The sequence below is a fragment of the Histoplasma capsulatum genome, genomic scaffold (genome assembly GCF_000149585.1).
Source record: "Histoplasma capsulatum NAm1 scaffold_4 genomic scaffold, whole genome shotgun sequence".
NCBI classification, from domain to species: domain Eukaryota; kingdom Fungi; phylum Ascomycota; class Eurotiomycetes; order Onygenales; family Ajellomycetaceae; genus Histoplasma; species Histoplasma mississippiense.
In genome coordinates this window covers 142,171-161,916 of record NW_001813979.1, presented here as the reverse complement: position 1 = coordinate 161,916, position 19,746 = coordinate 142,171, and the positions used below count along the sequence as shown (strand labels likewise).

Below are 19,746 nucleotides of genomic sequence, written 5' to 3'. Positions count from 1 at the left end.
AGCAGGCCCAACAAGCTCTCCCTCCTTCCAGAGGTCGACAAATGGTATGATTTGTTTTAATGGCCGGCCGAGTGCCTTGTATTTAGCACTTCTGCTGAGGTCATGTAGGGGAACCATGCCCCACATACAGTTCCTGTCGGTTAAATCTATCAAATATCCAACAGGAAAGAGAGTATTGGGCAGAGTTCACTCACCGCGGTGTATAATACTAAGTTTGTGTAAATTGTCCAAGGCCTCGAGCAATTGCTTAGCTGCAGACATGCGAGTGGCCATGGGCATATTTCTGAGGATAGAAGGTTGAAGGATGGAAACACTAGAACCCTGTCCTAACACCCATTTCCAGGGAGTAAAAACGTCGTCAAAGATGTCACAAGGTGAGCAGTATCCTGTACATTCTGACGGATTTCACCTTGCATGCGGGCTTCATTTTCTCCCCATTCCCCTAAAGACATGACTTTGAGCGCTACATCCCTGCTATCCTGGAGGTCATGAGCCATCCAGACAGTGGAGAAGCCACCAGAGCCAATTTTATGCTCAACCAGGTATCTCTCATCAAGCACTTCTCCAACACAAATGGGATAGAAGACATATGGAGTTGGAGTTGTCTTCATGTCATACTTATGCCAGGGCTCCACAATCTCTTCAAGGTCGATCTCCTCATCCTCAGTGCTCACGAAGTCGCCAAAGTCCGCCGCGTCATCGCCGTTGGGAACTTGTAGTGCTCCTGCTGGTATCGCCATCACTCAGGAATGTCGCCAATTGAGACGAGTATCTGTCGATGCTAGAGGAGTTAGTCGTTCAGGGCGTAAGGCATGCGTTTTTGTCGCCAAAATGAAAAATGCCGCACAAGTGCTTAACACGACTCGTGGGACAGTCAAAGGAAGATTTGTAACATTTCTCAAAAGGTGGTGGATGTTCGGAGAGAAGTCATCAAAACTCACTTACGAGTTATTGTGGCGGACGTAAAGCTTGCGAAAACAGAATTTTCTGCCACCCCCTGAAAAATAGTAGCAAAACACTGCAAAAATAACCAAAATATCCACGTATCTTTAGAATCATTCAAATATCATTCAATTCATTCAAATATGCACCTTTACTACTGTCTCACAAGCTCATAAAAGAACTTCAACTACCCTGCATCTTCATCTGCTCAAACCACCTGTTTTGAATGTTTTATATAATGACAAAAATCCAATTGATGATGAGAAGAAGAATAAAAAGAAAAAGAAGATACAATCAGAAAATTTTCAATTTCTGCAAACATCTATTTCTAAATTTAAAATCTCATTCAGATTGTATGAATGAGTGATTATTAATGAAATAAAAAAGTCTATAAAAATCAAGTTACAAAATATCACAACAAATGATATGACTGTCAGCTTTTATTGTATTCAATATACTATAAAAAAAATAATTGAAAAGTATGTTATGAAATAGAATTGTAAGAAAATAGAAGTTGTAAATTGTATAACAATCATCTCATTAAATAAACATAAATTTTCAGTTAAAATCACTTTTGAAAAGAAGACAGATTGGAGAGAAATTATCACTTTTTTATAAAAATTATATAAAAAAAAAATGAGTGGATTTAACATTGAAATTATCATTTTTTTTAATTTTTTTGATATTTCAACTTTATTTTCAAACATCTCTGTAATACACAATTCTGCAGCTTTCATTAAAATGTCAGATTCATAATTAACAATTCAGATATTAACATTAATAAAAGTATTAAATATTAAAAAAGAAGTAATTTCATTATTTATTAAATTTTTTTTTATCATTCTGTCAAATTCTTTCAAATTTATAAAATATTTAATGATGAAAAGCTGCTGTTTATGTGTATAAGATTCACAGCCACTAGTTACCAGTTAAAAAAAATTCAAAATCAACAATTAAATAGATATAATTTTTTATAAATTGAATGTAAGATAACTGCTCACTGACATTGTTAAAAAATAAATTATCTTAACTTTAAACAGAGCATTTGTTGAATAGCTTTTGATAATATTTATATTCAACTTTTGAGTAATGAAATTCTCAGTTGAATAGATGATATTGAATATAAATATATAATAATTAAAAATCTCTTAAGAAAAATGATAAAAAAATTAATAAATAAAAAGAAAAAGAAAAAATAAAAAAATAAATCTATCTTTACTTTTAATTTTTCTATACAAACATTTCAAATGTTAATAATTATATTTTCTTTTTCAACTTCTTCTCATCGCAATATAATATTTCATAAAAAGTCTGAGAAAAAACAGTTTCATCTTGAATGAAAAATCAATTTCATTCATACAAAATATTCAATTGATTTTAATATCATACATCTACTTTAAATATTTATCTGATCATTATAAAATTATTATTTTTTAAATTCTTAGTCATTTTATTATCATATTTGATATTTTTTAATCTGCTATCTCGAAGAAAAAATTAACTTTTTATATAAGATCAAAATACTACTGAGATACTGAAGGTCTTTACTTTTATATAAATACACTGAAAACGATAGCGAACGATAGCCCTGATCGCAGGGAATCTCACGACACCCAGCAATCCCCAGTTGAGGTGGTGCTGGTGCCATGGTTGTGATGGAGGAAATCGTGGGACGCGCTGACGGACACCCGCGAGAAGAAAACTCTGACAAGAGGCAGCAGCCCACCACATGTGGAGCAATATTGACACAGTTGAGCAATGTTCTTTGCAATGGGAGCGAAGATCCTGCCATCAACGGCAAAGGGAAGGAGGTAGTGGAGGAGGCAGCCAGGTTGGTGAGGGAGTTGAAGGTCAAACTGGGGGAGGTGATGCTGGCCAAGGTGGAAGACGCGACCGTGGCGACACGCGCACAACGCCAACCCGAAGGAGTGAAAGAAGCCAAACTGTCATCATGGGCCAAGGTCGCAGGACAGGGAATTCCAGAAAAACCAGTGCCTAACCGAACCCTCCGCGAGATTACTGTCCTACGCCGGGACTGCGAAGCCCTCCCAGCTGAGGAGGCCACCCCCCCAGCGATTGTGGCAGCCGTCAACGCCAGAATTATGGATGTGACAAAGGGAAAGGTGCTTGCAGCAAGATGTCTCCCCAGTGAGACATCATCCTGACAACCGACGCGAGGGAGACCAGGGAGGCCTTGACTAAGAGCAGCACATGGCTGGAAGTCTTGGGACAAAAGGCGAAGGCAAAGCACACCCTGTACCCAGTCATGGTTAAGGGAGTCCCAATGGGCAACACCAACTGGAAGGAGGAACAGCAAGCCATCAAGGCAATTTACGCACAGAATGAAGGACTCCGAAGAGGGGTACAAATTGAGAGACTGTCTCTACGACGGAATGCCAGCTTGCAGGCAAAGGTTGGGTCTCTTGTACTCAGCGTCACCTCGCCTCAGCAAGCCAACCTACTAGTAGACAATGGATTGATAATAGACAGCATATTTTGTGACGTTGAAATCTTCCACCGGGAAGCGCAGGTCACCCGGTGCTTTAACTGCCATGAGTATGGGCATACGGCCAGATTCTGCAGGCAGGCCAAAAGGTGCGGGTTCTGCGCGGCAAAAGAACATGACGACAAGGAATGCCCAGCACGAAAAGCTGGGGAACAACCGAGGTGCGCAAATTGTAGGGGAACACACCCAGCCTGGGTCTCTAAGTGCCCTGAGAGGGAGAGGGCATCAAGCAGGGCCCGTACAGCATACATGGAAAGACCCCGTAGGTTTATGGAGCCAAAAGCACAAGATGGGTGGCAGGTGGTGCAAACCAGAGGAAATAAAAGGTTACCCACTGGGGAACCAGAGGGCCAAAGAAGAGGACCAGGCCGACCCAAGGGGATTCTGCAAGCAGGCGAAGCCCAGAGAGGAGCTCTAAGTGCCTTTATAGCACCACAGAGCTCACAACCTGGGTCTCAGCTACAGGAGGACCTAATGGACTACACGCAGACCCCAGCCCCCACGCAACAATGAGGGACACACTAAACCTCCTACAATATAACGTGCACAACTCTGCGAGAGTTATGGGTGCGTTATTGGCAGACCCTGCAACAGAAGACAAATACGACGTAATTGCAGTACAAGAGCCCAGCCGGAATCCCCACATGCTAGCAACACACTGCCCCAGAAGCTGCGGCTTCTGGCCAGCATATCACCCGGAAACACACCCAAGAGTATGCTTTCTGGTCAACAAAAGGCTCGTGGAACACACATGGGAATGCCACTACCACTCAGAATACATTGCAGTGCTGACAATCACCACCGACCTGGGTAAGGTGCAAATAGTCAATGTGTATGCACCTCCTCCAGGGGGCTACAGCAGTGAACCGGAGGAATCCCCCATAGGCCAGCTGCAGGAGGTAGCCGGAATGGGCACAGATGCAGAGCTGGTCATATTAGGAGATCTTAATGTCCACCATGAGAGGTGGGGAGGGGTGAGAGTGGAGAGAAACTTCCGCATGGCATGGCAGCTAATAGCACAGGTGGATAGGCTGGGTCTCCAGCTTGCCACACCTGTAGGGGCTACCACATGGCAGGACAGAGGCAGCCCAGGAACGACTATAGACCTCACCTTTCTATCACCACTCCTGCACGACAAGCTCAGGAGGTGTGCAATAGCGGAGGAGGCATGCAAAGGATCTGACCATAAGCCCATAGAAACAACACTGGAACTCACACCCATCCCAAAGGAGGCTGAGAGACGAAACTGGAAGAATGCGGAGCCTGAGGAGGTAGCAAGGGACTGCCAAAAGCTATATGTGCCACAAAGCCTGGACTCCAGGCAAGCAGTCAAGGAGTATGCAGACTACCTGGTAGGATTTGTAGGGACATTAGCGGACAAACACGCCACCGTAAGTAAGGCTGGGTTAAAATCCAAGACATGGTGGTCACCGAGGGTGGCCAAGGCAGTGGAGGAGTACAAGCAAGCTAGGAGGTCCCAGCTCCCAGAAATGGAGCGGCTCAGGGCACGCTGCAGGCGCAACAGAGAAATCCACTTGGCTAAGACAGCAAACTTCAGAGATCTGGTTGACAGGACCCGTGGTGACCCCAGATTGATGTGGGGACTAGCAAAATGGGGCAAGGAAAGAAGCCATCTGCCCCCACAGGCACCTACTGTCCCCCCCCTGAGAACAGGGGAAGGGGCTGACGCGACGGTAGAAACCTCTTTTGAGGGGAAGGCTGAGGCATTACGACAACGGTTCTTCCCACAGCCAGAGCCCGCCGACTTAAGTGACACCAATATGGAGCTGCTGCAAGCTGAAAGGGAAGCGTCAAATGACACCATCAGTGTGGAGGACATGGAAAGCCTGATCCAGAGACTGCCAAACAGGAAGGCACCAGGGAGGAGTGGGATCACCAACGAGTTCCTTAAGATGCTGGGCAGAACATTTGTGGAGGCCATAACAGCTCTCACCAATGCATGCTGGCATTGGGAGACTTACCCAGACACGTTTAAGGAAGCCAAGACAGTGGCCTTGCGCAAGCCAGGGAAGGCTGACTACCAGACTGCAGGAGCGTGGAGACCCATTGCCTTGCTGGACACAATAGGGAAGATTGTGGAGGCAGCAACTGCAAAACGCCTGCGGAAGATCGCGGAGGACCACAACCTGCTACCCTCACAGCAAATGGGGGCAAGAAGGGGCAGGTCCACTGAAACAGCCATAGCACAACTTCTAGCCCAGATAAGGACAGTGTGGCAGCACCCAGGACAGGTGGCATCGGTACTCTCCCTAGACATGACAGGGGCCTATGACAAGGTGCTGCGGGAGCGAATGGTTCACATCCTCCGGCGACTGGGCATCCCCAGGGACCTGGTGGGATGGGTTGCGTCCTTCATGACCAACAGGAAATCCACAATTGCCTTTGAGGGCCAGGAATCAGACACCTTTGACATCCCAGCAGGCATCCCGCAGGGGTCACCCCTATCACCTATACTATTCCTATTCTACAATGAGGAACTGGTGCGCATCTGCTCAAGACCGGGGCGCCCGGTGGTGTGCATGGCCTTTGTAGACGATGTCAACGTGATGGCCTATGGCCAGTCCACTGAGGACAACTGCAGGGAGCTCCTGCGCATGCATCGGGCATGCGAGGAGTGGGCAGCACGGCACGGGGCGGTCTTTGCCCCCCAGAAGTATGAGCTAATGCACTTCACACGGGCGCGCAACCAATTCAACCTACAGGCTGAGCTGAGACTACCAGGACAAACTATACAACCGAAACAGGTGATGAAGGTATTGGGTGTATGGTTAGACTCTAGGCTGAGATGGAAGGGCCACCTGGACGCGGTGGCAGGCAAGATGAAGACTCAAGTCAGAGCACTGTCCCAAACCACCCAATCCACATGGGGGCTCCCACTACAACAAGCGAGAATGGTGTATAACATGGTCATCAGGCCGGCCCTGACCTATGGAGCAATAGCATGGCACCAGCCACAGGGGCAGGGGGGCACGGGTCCAGCTAAGTCAGGACTGGCCCTCAAGCTGACCACAGTGCAGAACTCCTGCCTCAGAATAGTGGCAGGGGCATACAAAAGAACCCCAACAAGCACACTGGAAGCGGAAACCCACACAGTACCCTTAGACATCCACCTGGATGGGCTAGTGGCAAAGGCGGTCAACAGGATGAAGGCCTCAGGAATGGCGCAACAAATTGAGAATGCGTGTGCGGCCATAAGGACCAGGCTTCGGCACCGGGGGGTGACAAGGGGGGCACAGAGACACATGGGAGCTGTGGTTCACCCGGCAGCCCTGCCAGTGGACTGGGAACAGCAATGGATTCAGGGTGCTAAGGAGAGAGCCACAGCAGAGATGACACCGGAACAACGAGCCAACCTGGACCAAGCCTCATATAATCACTGGCTGAAGCGCGAGCAGCTCTGGAGGTGGGTGCAGAGGTGGAAAAGACGTGAGCCCCCCTGGGGGGAGCGGCATGGCCGGCCCCCAGACAAGAAAATTCTGAAGTGGCACACCGGCCTGCGCAAGGCTCGCAGCACTATCATCATCCAATTGAGGTCAGGGAAAACCGGACTGGCAGCTTTCCTAAACCGGTGTAAGGTACCTGAATTCCCCACCCCACGGTGCCCCTGTGGGTATGAATGGGAAACAGTCGAACATGTTCTGATACACTGCGAACGCTGGGAGCAGCAGCGTCAGGGCCTTATAAGAAATGGCAGGCTAGACAAGAGGATGCTGCTAGACACCAAGGAAGGCCTGCATCTCCTGTCAAACTGGTGGATGGAGAGCGGGATTCTAGGCCAGTTCACATTAGCACGCGAGCTGACACACTATGTACCATAAGGCCCTGAGCTGCCTTGGACCCCCAGAATCCCCTGAATCCCACATGCACTCACTCCCCTGACTACTTAGCCCCTCCCTCTCCTCCCTCTCCTCCCCATCCCCTCGCCTCTCTCCACCTCATTTGCACCACCTCATTTTCATCCCCTCATCATCTCCTCACCCTGCCGTATAATCTCCTCTATCTACCCCTTCTGTCAATCCCCTCTACCCCCTCCTGTCACTCCCTTCTATCCTAACAGCGCCTACTATCTGTCCCTCCCTTCTTCCTTTCTTTTGTTACTCTACTTTCTCTAATTCCTTTTCCTTTGTTCCCGCTCCCATTGCAAGGAACAGCTCTAGCTGACTTGCCCGGTACCCTGCAGATGAACAGGATAGTTAACACCGCTGTGCGCAAGGTTTTTCACCCCCCTGCGCCAAGGCGCAGTGGGGTTTTCCTAGCTAGACATATGGTAGCAGAACCGCATATCCATTGGATGAAGGCGGAGTATAATAAATAATAATAATAATAATAACTTCTTCTCATCTAATATTATGTCTCCAAATAACATATTCAATGTGATGGTGTTGAAATATATAATAGAAGAAATAGATGATATGAAAAGATTGAATTCAAACTTGTTATCAAATTCAAATCTATCATCATATTCAAATCAGAAAATGATAAAAACTATATTATTAATTTTTAACAAATTGGAAAAGAGTAGGAAGTTTTTAATGCTGAATTATTTGCAATTTCAAAAGCTTTCAAATTGATTGAAATGAAAATTGAACAATGGAAAAGATGTGAGCATATTTGAATATTCTTTAATAATTAAGCTGAGTTTAAAACACTTCAAAGTAATAAAATCAGCAGTGAACAGTCAATGCTAAAGCTGATTTTGAAAAGTCTTTAAAATATTCAAAGAAAAATCTCATTCAATTGTTATATTCATCTTCACTGAATGTCTGCTCACATGGATATATGTGGTAATGAAATGGCTGATAAAGCTGCAAAAAAAGCAACTGAATTAAAAGTCTGCTTTTAAAAAAAAAATTGTAACATGAACTTTTATTAAGAGAAAAATAAGACAATAATGTTTGCAAAAATGACAAGATATCTGATTTTTATAAATTATTATTATTATTCTTATTCTTCCGTTATACTCATATGCAAGCAGTGCTTATGACGAGTCCTTGTGTAATGTTAAATACAAGCAAGAGTTGGTTATACAGGAGGAATGCTTAGTGTTGAATGATGCCAAGAATATAACAGAAACATAGGAAAATTAATGAAAGACAGGATTTGATACTCGCGATACAGGTTTCCAGCCCAGAAACAATAAGCTAAATCAGGTAGTAGGTCCGCCCGAAGGTACCTACTTGGCAGGTTCACATCCCTTTATTTTAGGAGCTGAGAAGTTGGCTCCGGATGCAATGTTGTCCCCTTGTGGGTTTCGAACCCACGCGCCTTGGGTCCCCACGCCAAGGCGCTACCTGGTGGCCGCATTACCCATTCGGCCACCGGGGCTGATTTTTATAATGAAAGAATGTACATTATTCCAGGTTTGAAACTAAGCTAAAATGAAAAGCTTGTTCAATGAAATGTAAAAAGAAACTTTTTGCTACAATAATGCAGCTAAAGCTTGGACATGATTATTTTAAATTGTATTTAACAAAGATTAAAAATGATTTAAATGACTTATATTCAGATTATCAATTACATGAAAATTCAGAGCATCTTCTTTTACTTTGTACAAAGTATACAGAGTTAAAATTGAGATTGAGAGAGAAGTTTGAATTAAAACAGTTAAATTGTAAACAATCGGACGGTGAGTACACGGCCGCACCTGGCCCTCCCCCCTCCCGCGTTTCCCGAACGGGGCTGGGCCGGGCCTCGCGGACCCCATCCATTGGCCGCGTCGGTCGTGCCGTCGCCCCTTCGGGTTTGGCGCGCCTCCACCTCGCCGCTTGGAGTTACATCATCGACGCGGTCCGAAAATCTATATAAGATCGCTCCTCGTCCCTCTCGCCCACGCACCTTCCATCTTCCCAATTTCCCTCCTCGTCTCACTCTTGCCCTTCCCCTTTGCCCCATCAGCTTTCCCTCTTCCCCCCTGCTCCGAACCCGTTTCGCCATCGCATCCCCTCCCCCCCATCCCCTTCCAGACCTCGCCCGTCAACCCCGGCCCATCCCCTTTATTCGGTCTTCTTGGAAGACCATGTAGATCGAGAGATCACAATTACCCACTCCTCTTCTCGAGGACAACAGGCTTTGCTCACTGGATATTTCACTCGCCCGTGCCTCTCTTGCCCGTGGACATCTTCTCTGGCTTACTCTGTTAGTCCTGCAACACATTCGCATTTCTGTCACCCCTCTCCTTCTCTTTCCGTCTGAGCTACAATTCGATGCATGCGCGTTATGCCATCGACCAATGGCAAAAATCCCTCATGTCGGCGGAACCCGAGATTGCGGGGATCCGACATCCTGCCAGCGGCGCAGCGAGATTCGACTGGACACTGGGGTGTAACGTTGAGAGGGGGGGGAAGGGGTGCCTACGATTGCCGGCGCATGCCCGCGCTATGCTATTGACCAATGGCAAAAATCCCTCATGACGGCGAGATCCGAGATTGCGTGGATCCAGCACCCTGCCTGCGGCGTAGCGAGATTACGAGGAGTGCGGCTGGACGCTAGGATGTGACGTGGGAGGGTGCGGACGCAAAATGCCCGCCTTCGCTGAGCCTCCGGCTGCTTTCGATGATTGAATTGGCTGTTCTGGAGTGTCGGCCGCGTATCCTTGTATTCAAGGTTTGATCCATTGGCGAGGTATGTCGGCGAATCCGACGCTGGGTCGCTTCCAGCTGAGGGAACTGAGGGAGTCAGGGGCGCAGCGATCGTGTGACGGTGAGGTAGGGTGGGTCCCCCGCGCAATCCAAAGGCGTCCGAGCCACCGGTGTGTCTGCTATATCTCGGTTCATTCGTCATCGATTCTACGACCTCATGACCAATTTGCGCTCGTCCTCATGCATACGGCGTATAGGAAATGAAACATGGGATTGCCGAGTTTGTTCTGTGGCTGTGATCCCTGGTGAATTGGTGGTGACCCTTAGCTCTGGACCGGTCGAAGATGCAGTTCAGAGGAACCCTGGCTCTACGTGTTGCATTCCGTGTGTTGCATTGCGATCCATCCCTGTTTTGCGGGCAGTTTCCAGGTTGGAGGGGAAGAAGCAAAGCGTTTTTTGAAAATGCTGGGGTCTATTCACAAGACACAGGAAAGCCTTTCGCGGACTTTGGGCACTCTGCCAAAGGAGGAGCGTTTCTGGTTGTCGCTCTATAAAAGCGTCGGCTTTTCCCTTCTTAAAAGCACTGCTCGCAGAACGAGAATCACAGCTTCCCCGAACCTCTATCTCAAAAGCACACACGCACGTGCAGAGCAAAACCCGACTGCAGTGACAATGGACAAGATCCGGTTCTACCAACCCCCAAATCCCATGAATCCCTCCAAACTACTACAGAGCCCCAAACTTCCTGCAATCCCCAGACAGTTACAGCTCCCCAACCCCTCAGCACAGAGACCCATTCCCAGCGCCGACACATCCTCTTCCCTATCCTGTCCCTCACAGCAGCTCAGACACCCATTGCCCCCCCGCCCGTCCCCCTTTGTTTCATCTCCCATTTCTTCTCCGTCTGCAAGTCAACGGTCCCAGTCACCCGAAACCCCAGGAAATGACTTCGACAGGATTTTGGAGGAGATCTCGTCAGATGACGGGAGCCAACCTCTCTGCAGGAGTCAGAGAAACACCAACGACCATGCTGCCACCTTCCCCAGCAGGTCGGACCTTAGCGATTCTTCTGACGACCGCTTTGATATAACTATTAAGGTGGATGCGGCCGAAGAAAGTGTCCCTGAAGCCCGCCTTCATGCATACCGGTCAGGTGCAAGTAGAGGTCGGTTTCGAGACTCCCTCATGGCGTTTCTTACCGACTCCGCTGACTGGCTATTTCAGATGACCCCATCGTCATCGATGACTCGATGGAGATTTGTCACGATGATGGATTCACAGAAGAGTCTGTGGATGCGCAGACGTCTCGGTCGTTGTCATCTCATTGTGGTGGATTCATCGAGAAAGGTGGCGAACCGGATCCGATGGCGGATGGCAGTGCCGCATTGACTCCGCGAGAAGTTTCGGGTAAGGCTCGTTCCATTACGGTCCCGGTTTCCCACTGACCCGCGACAGAAACCCCCCCGCTTACCGTGAGTGAGTCGACCTCTTCTCGCGATGCCCACACCCGTGTCTCTCCACGTCCACAGAGTCGATCTCCTCCAATCCCGGTTGAACGCGCGACTAAGGAGGAGTGGCCGGTAAGAAGGATACTGGACTCCCGGATCCGTGTGCGGGGGGACGAGGCAATGCTGGAGTACCTTGTCGCATGGAAGACTACTTGGCGGACCAGACAGGTACGCCAATTGCGTTTCAGGCATATTGAACTTCCTGCGATCCCGGCTGTATGCAACGGGACGAGGGAGGGGTGGCCAGTAAGGAAGATACTGCATTCTCGGATCCGAGTGCGAGGGGACGAGGAATCTCTGGAGGATCATGTCTCATGGGAGTCTACCTGGCAACCGCGAAGCGATCTGATTCCAGGTTGCAAGAAGTTGGTCAGAGAATTCCACGCAGAATGGAAGAACAAGCGGCCGTCGTTGACAACTCTGGCAGGCTATAGGCATTTCAAGCAGAGACAGAGATCGCGCAGGGCAGTGGACGCAAGATTGTAAAGTCGATTGGATAGAACCTTCATTAGTGTAACTATATAATGTCATTTTTGGCATATTTCATTCCGGCCCGGGAGCTCTATTGATATTGCGTATCAGATTCCAGCCCAGGGTCTACCTTGGCTACAGCTATGGTGTGGTATTTTCTTTGTTCGTTCTTCTTTGTTCGTGGTAGTGTTAAATAGAGGTGTGGTATTTGGTGCTAGATACATATTCGATCCTAATCCCATGCAAAATGTAACTACCACTCGCCAGGTTCTGTGGGCCCCATTGAACCCGCCGATGCCATAAATTCAAGCCGTGCGCGAATTCGATTTCTCACATTATTTTTTAGAATCCGGTTTATTCCTCGGTGAAAAATTCCGCAAATTCTTACACGGCTCGGCGTCCCCAGCAAGTTGCCCATGATGGCAGGACATATCACCAGCAAGCACGGTCGAGTTCTACACAATCTAAAGACGCTGAAAGAATGCCCTTGGAAGGCAGCATAAACCTCCATGCTCCCAACTCCATCCAACCCCAGATGCCGTTTACATAGTTGAGGCATATCGCTTATGTCCTAGGCTGCAGCAGAATCGTCAGCCCAGCGTTAACGCAAACCTTTTATCCGCGAACGTGCGTTGAGCGGAAGCTCTTCCTATTGGCTGAACTCCAGCCGCACTCTGACTCACTGACACAAGCTGACACACCACATAGAGAATAATCCAAATGATAATATTCTGGAAAGGGCTGTGTTGATATTTCACCCTATTTCTGCCTCCTTGGCCGCTTCAATACCTGCGTCTGCTGGGTGAAGGAAGTATTGGGTGTAACTTCTGCTGAGGCTGCACAGCTTTCCTGACTTAGTTGGCTGTTATCCTCATCCAAAAAGGATGGGACGTTTGATTGAGAGAGTCCAACTTCCGACGGCGAAACATCAAAATTTACTCCAGGAGGGATCTCATCAATAGCGGAGTGGATCCTTTTCAAATGATCTGGCGCCCACTTTTCATAAACGTTCCTCGTAAACGTGTAAGCAGACCACTTCTCTCTGCCGTCAAGCTCCGTAAAGTCAAACGTTCTGATGGGGTGACGGTAGAAGGAAGTCTTGTTCCCCTCGATCACTGCATAGTGGCCGTAGATTCTCACTGTCCTGTGGTCGTGCGAGATCGAGAAAGCCAAGATCTCGCGATTGACCTCTTCTTTCCGTCCCACAAGTTTGAACAGCTCAACGACGCCCCTCACAGCAAGGGTCATGCTGTGTGCGTTCTGCCGGTCGGCGATGTCGAGCGCGACGGTACCCTTCACCTCACTGGTCAAGAAGGGAAAGTACATGTAGAAGGTGGCTAGGAAGAAGGAGCTGTAGGAATCCGGGTCGTAGCCAAGGAACGGCTCAAACTTCTTCAGCTGGTCTTCTGTGAACGCAGAACGGCCGAAGCCGACCGCATAATCGGGCTGCGGACGTGGTCCACAGAAGGCAATGGAGGAAGCCCACTGTTCATTGACACTTTCAGCCAAACACTCTAAATTCTTAGCGCCACATGTAGCGAATGTCTCTGCCGAAGGGACAATCAACCGAGATATATCTTGAACAACCCTTGATTCGTTTTTAGTCTGTAGCTTTTGACAAGCCTTCCGGAACCGATCGTTCTGAAATATCGTGCCTTCGGGAATCATCAGTTTCTCGTCAAGTAGTGTCCTGCAAATCTCTTTGCTTTTTTCTGTTACTTCAAGTTCGGATTCAGCCATAAAGCTGCCTTTGGTGGCAAGGATAGTCTCATAGGTAGCGCTTCTGTATTTGGCGCTCTTTCCATCTCTCGATTCTTGATTAGTGGGTGTGTTGGAGCCTGTAGCGAGACTCGAGGTTGAGTTTTTGCGGCGAACAGAAGCCGTTGACTTTTTCTTTGCAAGTAGGTGGCTCATGTTTTCTCCAGGCTGTGCTTCAAAATAGTTTATAGGCCAGCGATTGTTCTTGCACCAATATCCGATCAGGTCAACCTTCTTCCAGTTAGCAATATCACGTTTCTTTTCCACAAAAATATCAATAGCTAGGCTCGTAGACAATCGAGGTCGTTTAAGGGAGGAGGGCGCTTGATCTTCACAAGGTCGTTTATGATTTGGTTTTGTACTCTGTTCTTGGTTGTGGGTGCAGGTGGGAGGCTCCTGCAATAGCTCCGATTAATCAGTTTCATATCGCCGTCATACAATTGAGGAAGTGCACATACAGGGGCGTTTTTACCGCTTAGGCGCGCGCTCCTACGGTAGGGTCTCGGTCGTTGTTCCTCTTGCTCTCTCTTAACTCGCTTAACTTGCGTCCCTATAACAAGTCAGCCCCAAATACAGTAAGGACGTTCCAGATATTACCTTTGTCTTCGGGTGCCTGGCGTTTTCTGGCGACTATCGGCGTTTGACACTTAGGTTTATTGATTCTGGGCATCATTTGATGACGAGCCATTTTAAGGAGATAGGAAATGGTGGAGCTTGGTCTTTATAATCGAAGGAGGAAGGAGTGGGAATTGGCAGACAGTTAAAAGGAAGCCCATCCAGTTTGGGTTAGGTCCACAAGGCACTTGCGTTTCAGAAACTGGATCTGGGCGCTAATATTAAACACTCGATGTCGTCTTAAGTGGTAGAGTCTGCGAGGTCTGGTGATGAGACATAAACTGAGTGAGGATGGGCGATTTGCATGGAGTTGTTTACCCTTGGTCGGTGGGGCGAGGTGTGATCGCTAATTGGCCTAGTTCTGTACGGAGTAATCTCAAATGTCATGCAGGCGCGAGGACCATATCTCATAATACCAATGGGAAGTGGTGGAACTGGAGGGCAGGGATGAAAGGTTGGGGTGAGGAAAGATCGTTGCCAAGAGCCAGTCACTACCACATATTAGTCATGCTCTGAATTCTCCCTGAAAAGCGGGGAAATGTCCAGTGCCATCTCTTTGCAAACCCATCAATTCTTTCACCAGTTGTGCATCAAAACTTACATCAATATTGAAACTCTATACATCTTCCAACAACACTCAATGAGGATGCTCTATGCGTGGTCAGGATTGGCTATGACGACGGGTTTAGGATCTGTAATATGTTTGGTTTTGGAGAAATAGACATTCCGGTCTGAGTGACTCTTACCCGCAACTAAATGACAATGCTTTGCGCCCCGCCTGTTCTGGAAAAAGCTGCAAGAAGGTAGCTGCGCACGCACTTCATGAGGACTTCTTTTCAAACTTGATCCACGCCTTTATCACATAACATTTATACCCATAAAGAACTTCTCGCGTTACCCGTCCGTGCGCTGTACCCAAACTGTCAACTAGCTTCCCCTCGTCATCCGCAATATTGCATGATGTGCCTTCGAACTCCATAGTCATGCTCTCCGTTATCTCAAATTTCAAAGCCGTCTTGATCTCTTCCCATTCTCCACTTAGAGCCAAATCTCCAACTTTCGCCGACATAATCTTTCAACGATCAGTATGTAAAATCGCCACCGGCGTTGGCAGCTCACTAGGATGGAGAGTTTCAAGGAGAGGGCAATCCGGTGGATGTAAATATCGAACAGACGTTTCTGCAAAATGTCTTCGATCGTGAACAGTGCCAATCTCAGGTGGAATACCGTTATTAACCTACATGGTATTAGTTCCTGAGCAGACTGCTGGTAAAATGCCTCGGCAATTATCACTCACGAAATTCTTCAGTGGCACCTTGTGGCTGACGGCGATAATGTAATGTTGCGGATACCAGATGAAGGCTCTGTTGAAGATAATTCTGCTTTGTCTATCAAAGCAAGACGATCTTTATAAGAATGAAGTGTAAAATGAGGTGGGAATCTTCGGCGACGCAAAGGGGAGATATTATCGCTTGACTGCTGATGTTTGGTGGACCAACAAAAAAAAGAAAAGGAGAAAGAGGAGGAAAAGTATGACGAAATCGCTGCTGTCGCTGCCCAGAGAATGAGAGGGTCCGGCTAAATGAATCAATCAATCAATCAGTGCGGGGCTGTAGCCAAAGGAGGGCCATGTGACTTCAGCAATTCAGCAATATGATCCCGGGAGAGTTAGGCTGCAATGCGTTTGGGCTGAAATAATGCGCACATTTAGATGTTTCGTGGTGGCTCGTAAATTTGATAACCTTCCTCTCAGCAACATTCTTTAATTGATAGCAACAACGATGCTCCACCGCCCAATGACGAGCTAACTGTAGGAGCCGAAATGCCTTCGCCAGGTGAGAGGGATAAATCTCTGGTCCTGGGAGCGTGGCCAGTATTTCTGACATACAACACTAGAATCGAATTGAGTGGAATGAGGCCCGGAAAGCCGCTAAACTTGTACCTGACGGTAGGCGAAGCAAATACATACAATATTCCCACTTGCATAGTCACTACGGTGTATAATTTTAGCAACTAGGCAACAGCTAGAGGATCCAGGTCCCAATATTGAAAGCTCGCGGCGGAACGTAGAACTTACGGAGTAATTGTCGACATGTTCTTTTCACCAAGTGTCATCTCCAAAAGAACTTTCATCCCATAAGATCAATTGTTAAATCCGTCGCCGTTGGTAGTCCAGTATGGAAGTACCTTGAATAACCTTTCCAGCGCCAATAGTAAACCTGAAGCCCTCTCTCTTGTCAAACCTAGCAGAAACTGACTTTGAGCTTGGCGCCAACTACAGTAGGAGGTTGCAGCATTAATGACGGGGCGAACTTACTCATCCCCCCATGAAATGACTGTCTTCTGGTATCATAGAGACACCCTTTGTAGCCGACTGTCGCTTCATCATTTGTAACAGGTTTAACGCTGTTCCCGGCTTTAAGAATGTATCTTTTGACACCCATAGTAGGAAGGAAATGATTTATCTTCTTTGGACAGAGTCAATGCTAGTGGATTTTGAATGGTTGAATTTTATATAGATGGAGATCTAATCTACACTTCTAAAAACGATTGTCCATTTTTACAACCAGGGCTCTACTAACAAGTAGCAAGAAGCATCATCAGTCATCTCAAAATACTTGATAAGTTTGGTCTGTGAGAGTGTGTGCAATTTTGAATCGATGCAAAGGCTGATTTGTGCTGCAGCTTTTCCATCAAATTTGTCAGCAGTCTTTCCATCCAGAGCAACAACCAAAAGATTTCTGGCTGATCTTCTACCAAACTTTACATCATTTTTCCCACAAATTCAATCCGATCTTGGTTTGACGACAGCACAGTGGGACCTTGGCGCGGACACCCGGCCACTCATTGGTTACAATAAAATATATTCAAATGGTCAATTCTTCAATGCAGTTTTGTGTCTTCAAACTCCAAGCGATTTTTCCAGTCAGGGTTCAGGGACAACACACCAAATCCTTTTTAGTGCTTCAAGGAGACGCCTCGACACGATTTAGATACGCAGAGTATCATGCATCCCCAAAGTGGGAGAGCGACAGCCATCTCCTCCTCCCGTATCGACATGGTCCAAGCGGAAGCGGAAGCGGAAGACGGCGAAGAATATGTGCTCATCTTTTCTAGCTGGGAGTGTTGGCAGAATCGTATATAAGGAGGCACAATTCCACCCGAATCCCGAAAATCTTATCAAGCCAATTAACAAGACCAGTCAGTAGCTCGTGAACAAAAGCTTCTTCATTTATTATTCGCACTACCAAACGCGAAGACTTATTGTCTCTCAATTGTTCTTGCAACCCCGTTGGCACCTATCAGGAAGCCGCGCACGGTGTCACCACCCATTCCATAATGAACGCATTCAACGGTGCTGGCTCTTTGCCAATCCACACTGCCCCGTCTCAAATCTCCATTGTGGACGTCTTCTTTCCCGGTTTCACCAGCATTTCAGCGTCTATACAGCAGCTCCTAGCTAGTGACCTGAACAGCTATGCTCATCTTCTGTGCTTCTGCGGCATGCTCCTTTTCTTGGGTAGATATGCCGTCCGGTACTTGATGGACTTGATGGAGATCTATTTTAGTTCGTGACTCTTCCCCCTAATGATTGCTCTTTCTAACCATCGACAGCTTCGACCGTCCACGTCTCCTACTACAACGAAGCGTACGACATGCTCATCGCCTGGGTATCCACCCAGCCCTTCGCCCATAAGGCTCGCTCCTCTCTCGCAAGTATCGGCGGCATGCAAAGAAGAGCATATGCTGATGATCTTTCAAATGAGTACAAGAAAAAACCTTTGCGCTTTTCACCTTGGAATGGATCATTCTTATTCGTGTACAAGAACCATCTGCTCCGGTTCCAGTGCGTGGCAAAAGAGACCAAGGAAGAGATCTCCATTTCCTGCATCGGCGGATCTTCGCAAATCCTGAGAGCACTCCTTAGTGATTGCCGAGCTGAGTATCTTAAACTTATCCAGCGAAAGACTACAGTCTTTGAGCATCATAATGGTGAATGGAGGAAGGCGAAGGCAAGAGACATCAGACCAATCTCGACAGTCATCATGGATGAGGGCGAGAAAACGGCCCTGTTGAAAGATATCGAGGATTTCCTGGACGAGCGAGCTCGGGGCTGGTATGCAAGGCGCGGGATTCCCTATCGAAGAGGGTTCCTGCTGTATGGGCCTCCTGGAACCGGGAAGTCCAGTTTCAGCTTATCTGTCGCCGGGCGTTTTGAGCTAGATATCTATGTACTCAATCTTTCGAGCATCGACGACAGCCGCCTAAGCAGTTTGTTTGCCCAGCTTCCCCCGCATTGTGTCATTCTCTTAGAAGATATCGATGCTGCTAGTACTGCACGAATGGAAGACAGTGAAACGACGAAAATCACTGGCCAGGCCGCGGTAGGCCCTTCACAGAAGAGCAAGTCTCAGGGAAATGTATCTCTGTCCGCGCTTCTTAATGCCCTGGATGGCGTGTCTTCGCAGGAAGGTCGATTGCTGATTATGACGACAAATCACATCGAGCGTTTGGATGACGCACTCATCCGCCCTGGCCGCGTGGATAGACAGGTTTTGTTTCAGCTCGCTGATCACAAAATGAGTTCTCGTCTTTTCTGCACGGTTTTCAAGCGGTCAGATGGGGATCAGCGCACTACAGGAAAGGAGTTCGATGATGAAACAATTGAGCGACTTGCGGATGAGTTTGCCGCCAAGGTTCCGGACCAGGTATTCAGCCCAGCTGAGATCCTGCTATCGTTCCTGCTTGAACGCAAGCAGTCGCCTACCGACGCAGTGGCTGATGTGGAGAATTGGGTTGCCAAAACCAGCAAAGAAAGGGGAAAGGTGAAGAATTACGCCAGGGCACGAGCAATTGCCAACCCCACTGACTCTTTCGAGGATCTTGCGGAGAGTTCCCAGGCTCACAACGCTTGATCCATCGCGGAAGCCTGGCGGACCCAACGCATTCTTACGTCTCGGTTTTATGCTTGTATAATGGAAAGTTTGATGTTAATGGCCAATCTGGGAGGCCCTCTGCTGTTTGTCTGGCGAGACGTTAGCTCCGAGTTGACGTTCTCGCGAGGTGGACTGGGACAGATATTTTCTGCCTCACGTTTCTCTTTCATGTTTCTTTGTCAGGAATTGTTCCTGATGGCAACACTGCTTGTTTTAACGTTGAATCTCCATGACTTCGCCTTTTATCCGTCACAAGATCTGCCTTGTTTGATTTTCTGTCGTAGTTCAATAATTGACGGAACTTAGTCAAATTTTGTAAACATCGCTCGCCATACATCAACGGGAAGTGCGGAGGAACCTCTCTCTGTTCGTAGGCGCCGTTTCTCCGAGCATGCTCGATCAATAAACTG

At 47.6% G+C, this 19,746-nt stretch overlaps 5 protein-coding genes across 5 annotated transcripts; 2 read left to right on the top strand and 3 right to left on the bottom strand.

The window, feature by feature from the left end:
• Window positions 1-186: 186 nt before the first annotated feature.
• HCAG_04067 (predicted protein) lies at window positions 187-740 on the bottom strand (the record flags this gene model as incomplete). The annotated part of the gene is made up of 2 exons (XM_001540177.1): window positions 187-326; window positions 410-740. 2 exons carry the CDS (start codon window positions 738-740, stop codon window positions 187-189), a joined length of 471 nt encoding a protein of 156 aa, XP_001540227.1.
• A 1,848-nt stretch (window positions 741-2,588) lies between these two features.
• HCAG_04066 (predicted protein) lies at window positions 2,589-7,287 on the top strand (the record flags this gene model as incomplete). The annotated part of the gene is made up of 5 exons (XM_001540176.1): window positions 2,589-3,090; window positions 3,165-3,498; window positions 3,526-3,609; window positions 3,879-4,015; window positions 4,274-7,287. 5 exons carry the CDS (start codon window positions 2,589-2,591, stop codon window positions 7,285-7,287), a joined length of 4,071 nt encoding a protein of 1,356 aa, XP_001540226.1.
• Window positions 7,288-12,785: 5,498 nt separating this feature from the next.
• On the bottom strand, window positions 12,786-14,472 carry HCAG_04065 (conserved hypothetical protein; the record flags this gene model as incomplete). Its single annotated transcript, XM_001540175.1, has 3 exons — window positions 12,786-14,180; window positions 14,243-14,334; window positions 14,382-14,472. The coding sequence occupies 3 exons, from the start codon at window positions 14,470-14,472 to the stop codon at window positions 12,786-12,788; spliced, it is 1,578 nt and encodes a 525-aa protein (XP_001540225.1).
• Window positions 14,473-15,219: 747 nt separating this feature from the next.
• On the bottom strand, window positions 15,220-16,843 carry HCAG_04064 (predicted protein; the record flags this gene model as incomplete). The annotated part of the gene is made up of 5 exons (XM_001540174.1): window positions 15,220-15,471; window positions 15,571-15,636; window positions 15,697-15,805; window positions 16,288-16,390; window positions 16,717-16,843. The coding sequence occupies 5 exons, from the start codon at window positions 16,841-16,843 to the stop codon at window positions 15,220-15,222; spliced, it is 657 nt and encodes a 218-aa protein (XP_001540224.1).
• A 563-nt stretch (window positions 16,844-17,406) lies between these two features.
• On the top strand, window positions 17,407-19,315 carry HCAG_04063 (predicted protein; the record flags this gene model as incomplete). Its single annotated transcript, XM_001540173.1, has 3 exons — window positions 17,407-17,536; window positions 17,623-17,967; window positions 18,015-19,315. 3 exons carry the CDS (start codon window positions 17,407-17,409, stop codon window positions 19,313-19,315), a joined length of 1,776 nt encoding a protein of 591 aa, XP_001540223.1.
• Window positions 19,316-19,746: the final 431 nt, after the last annotated feature.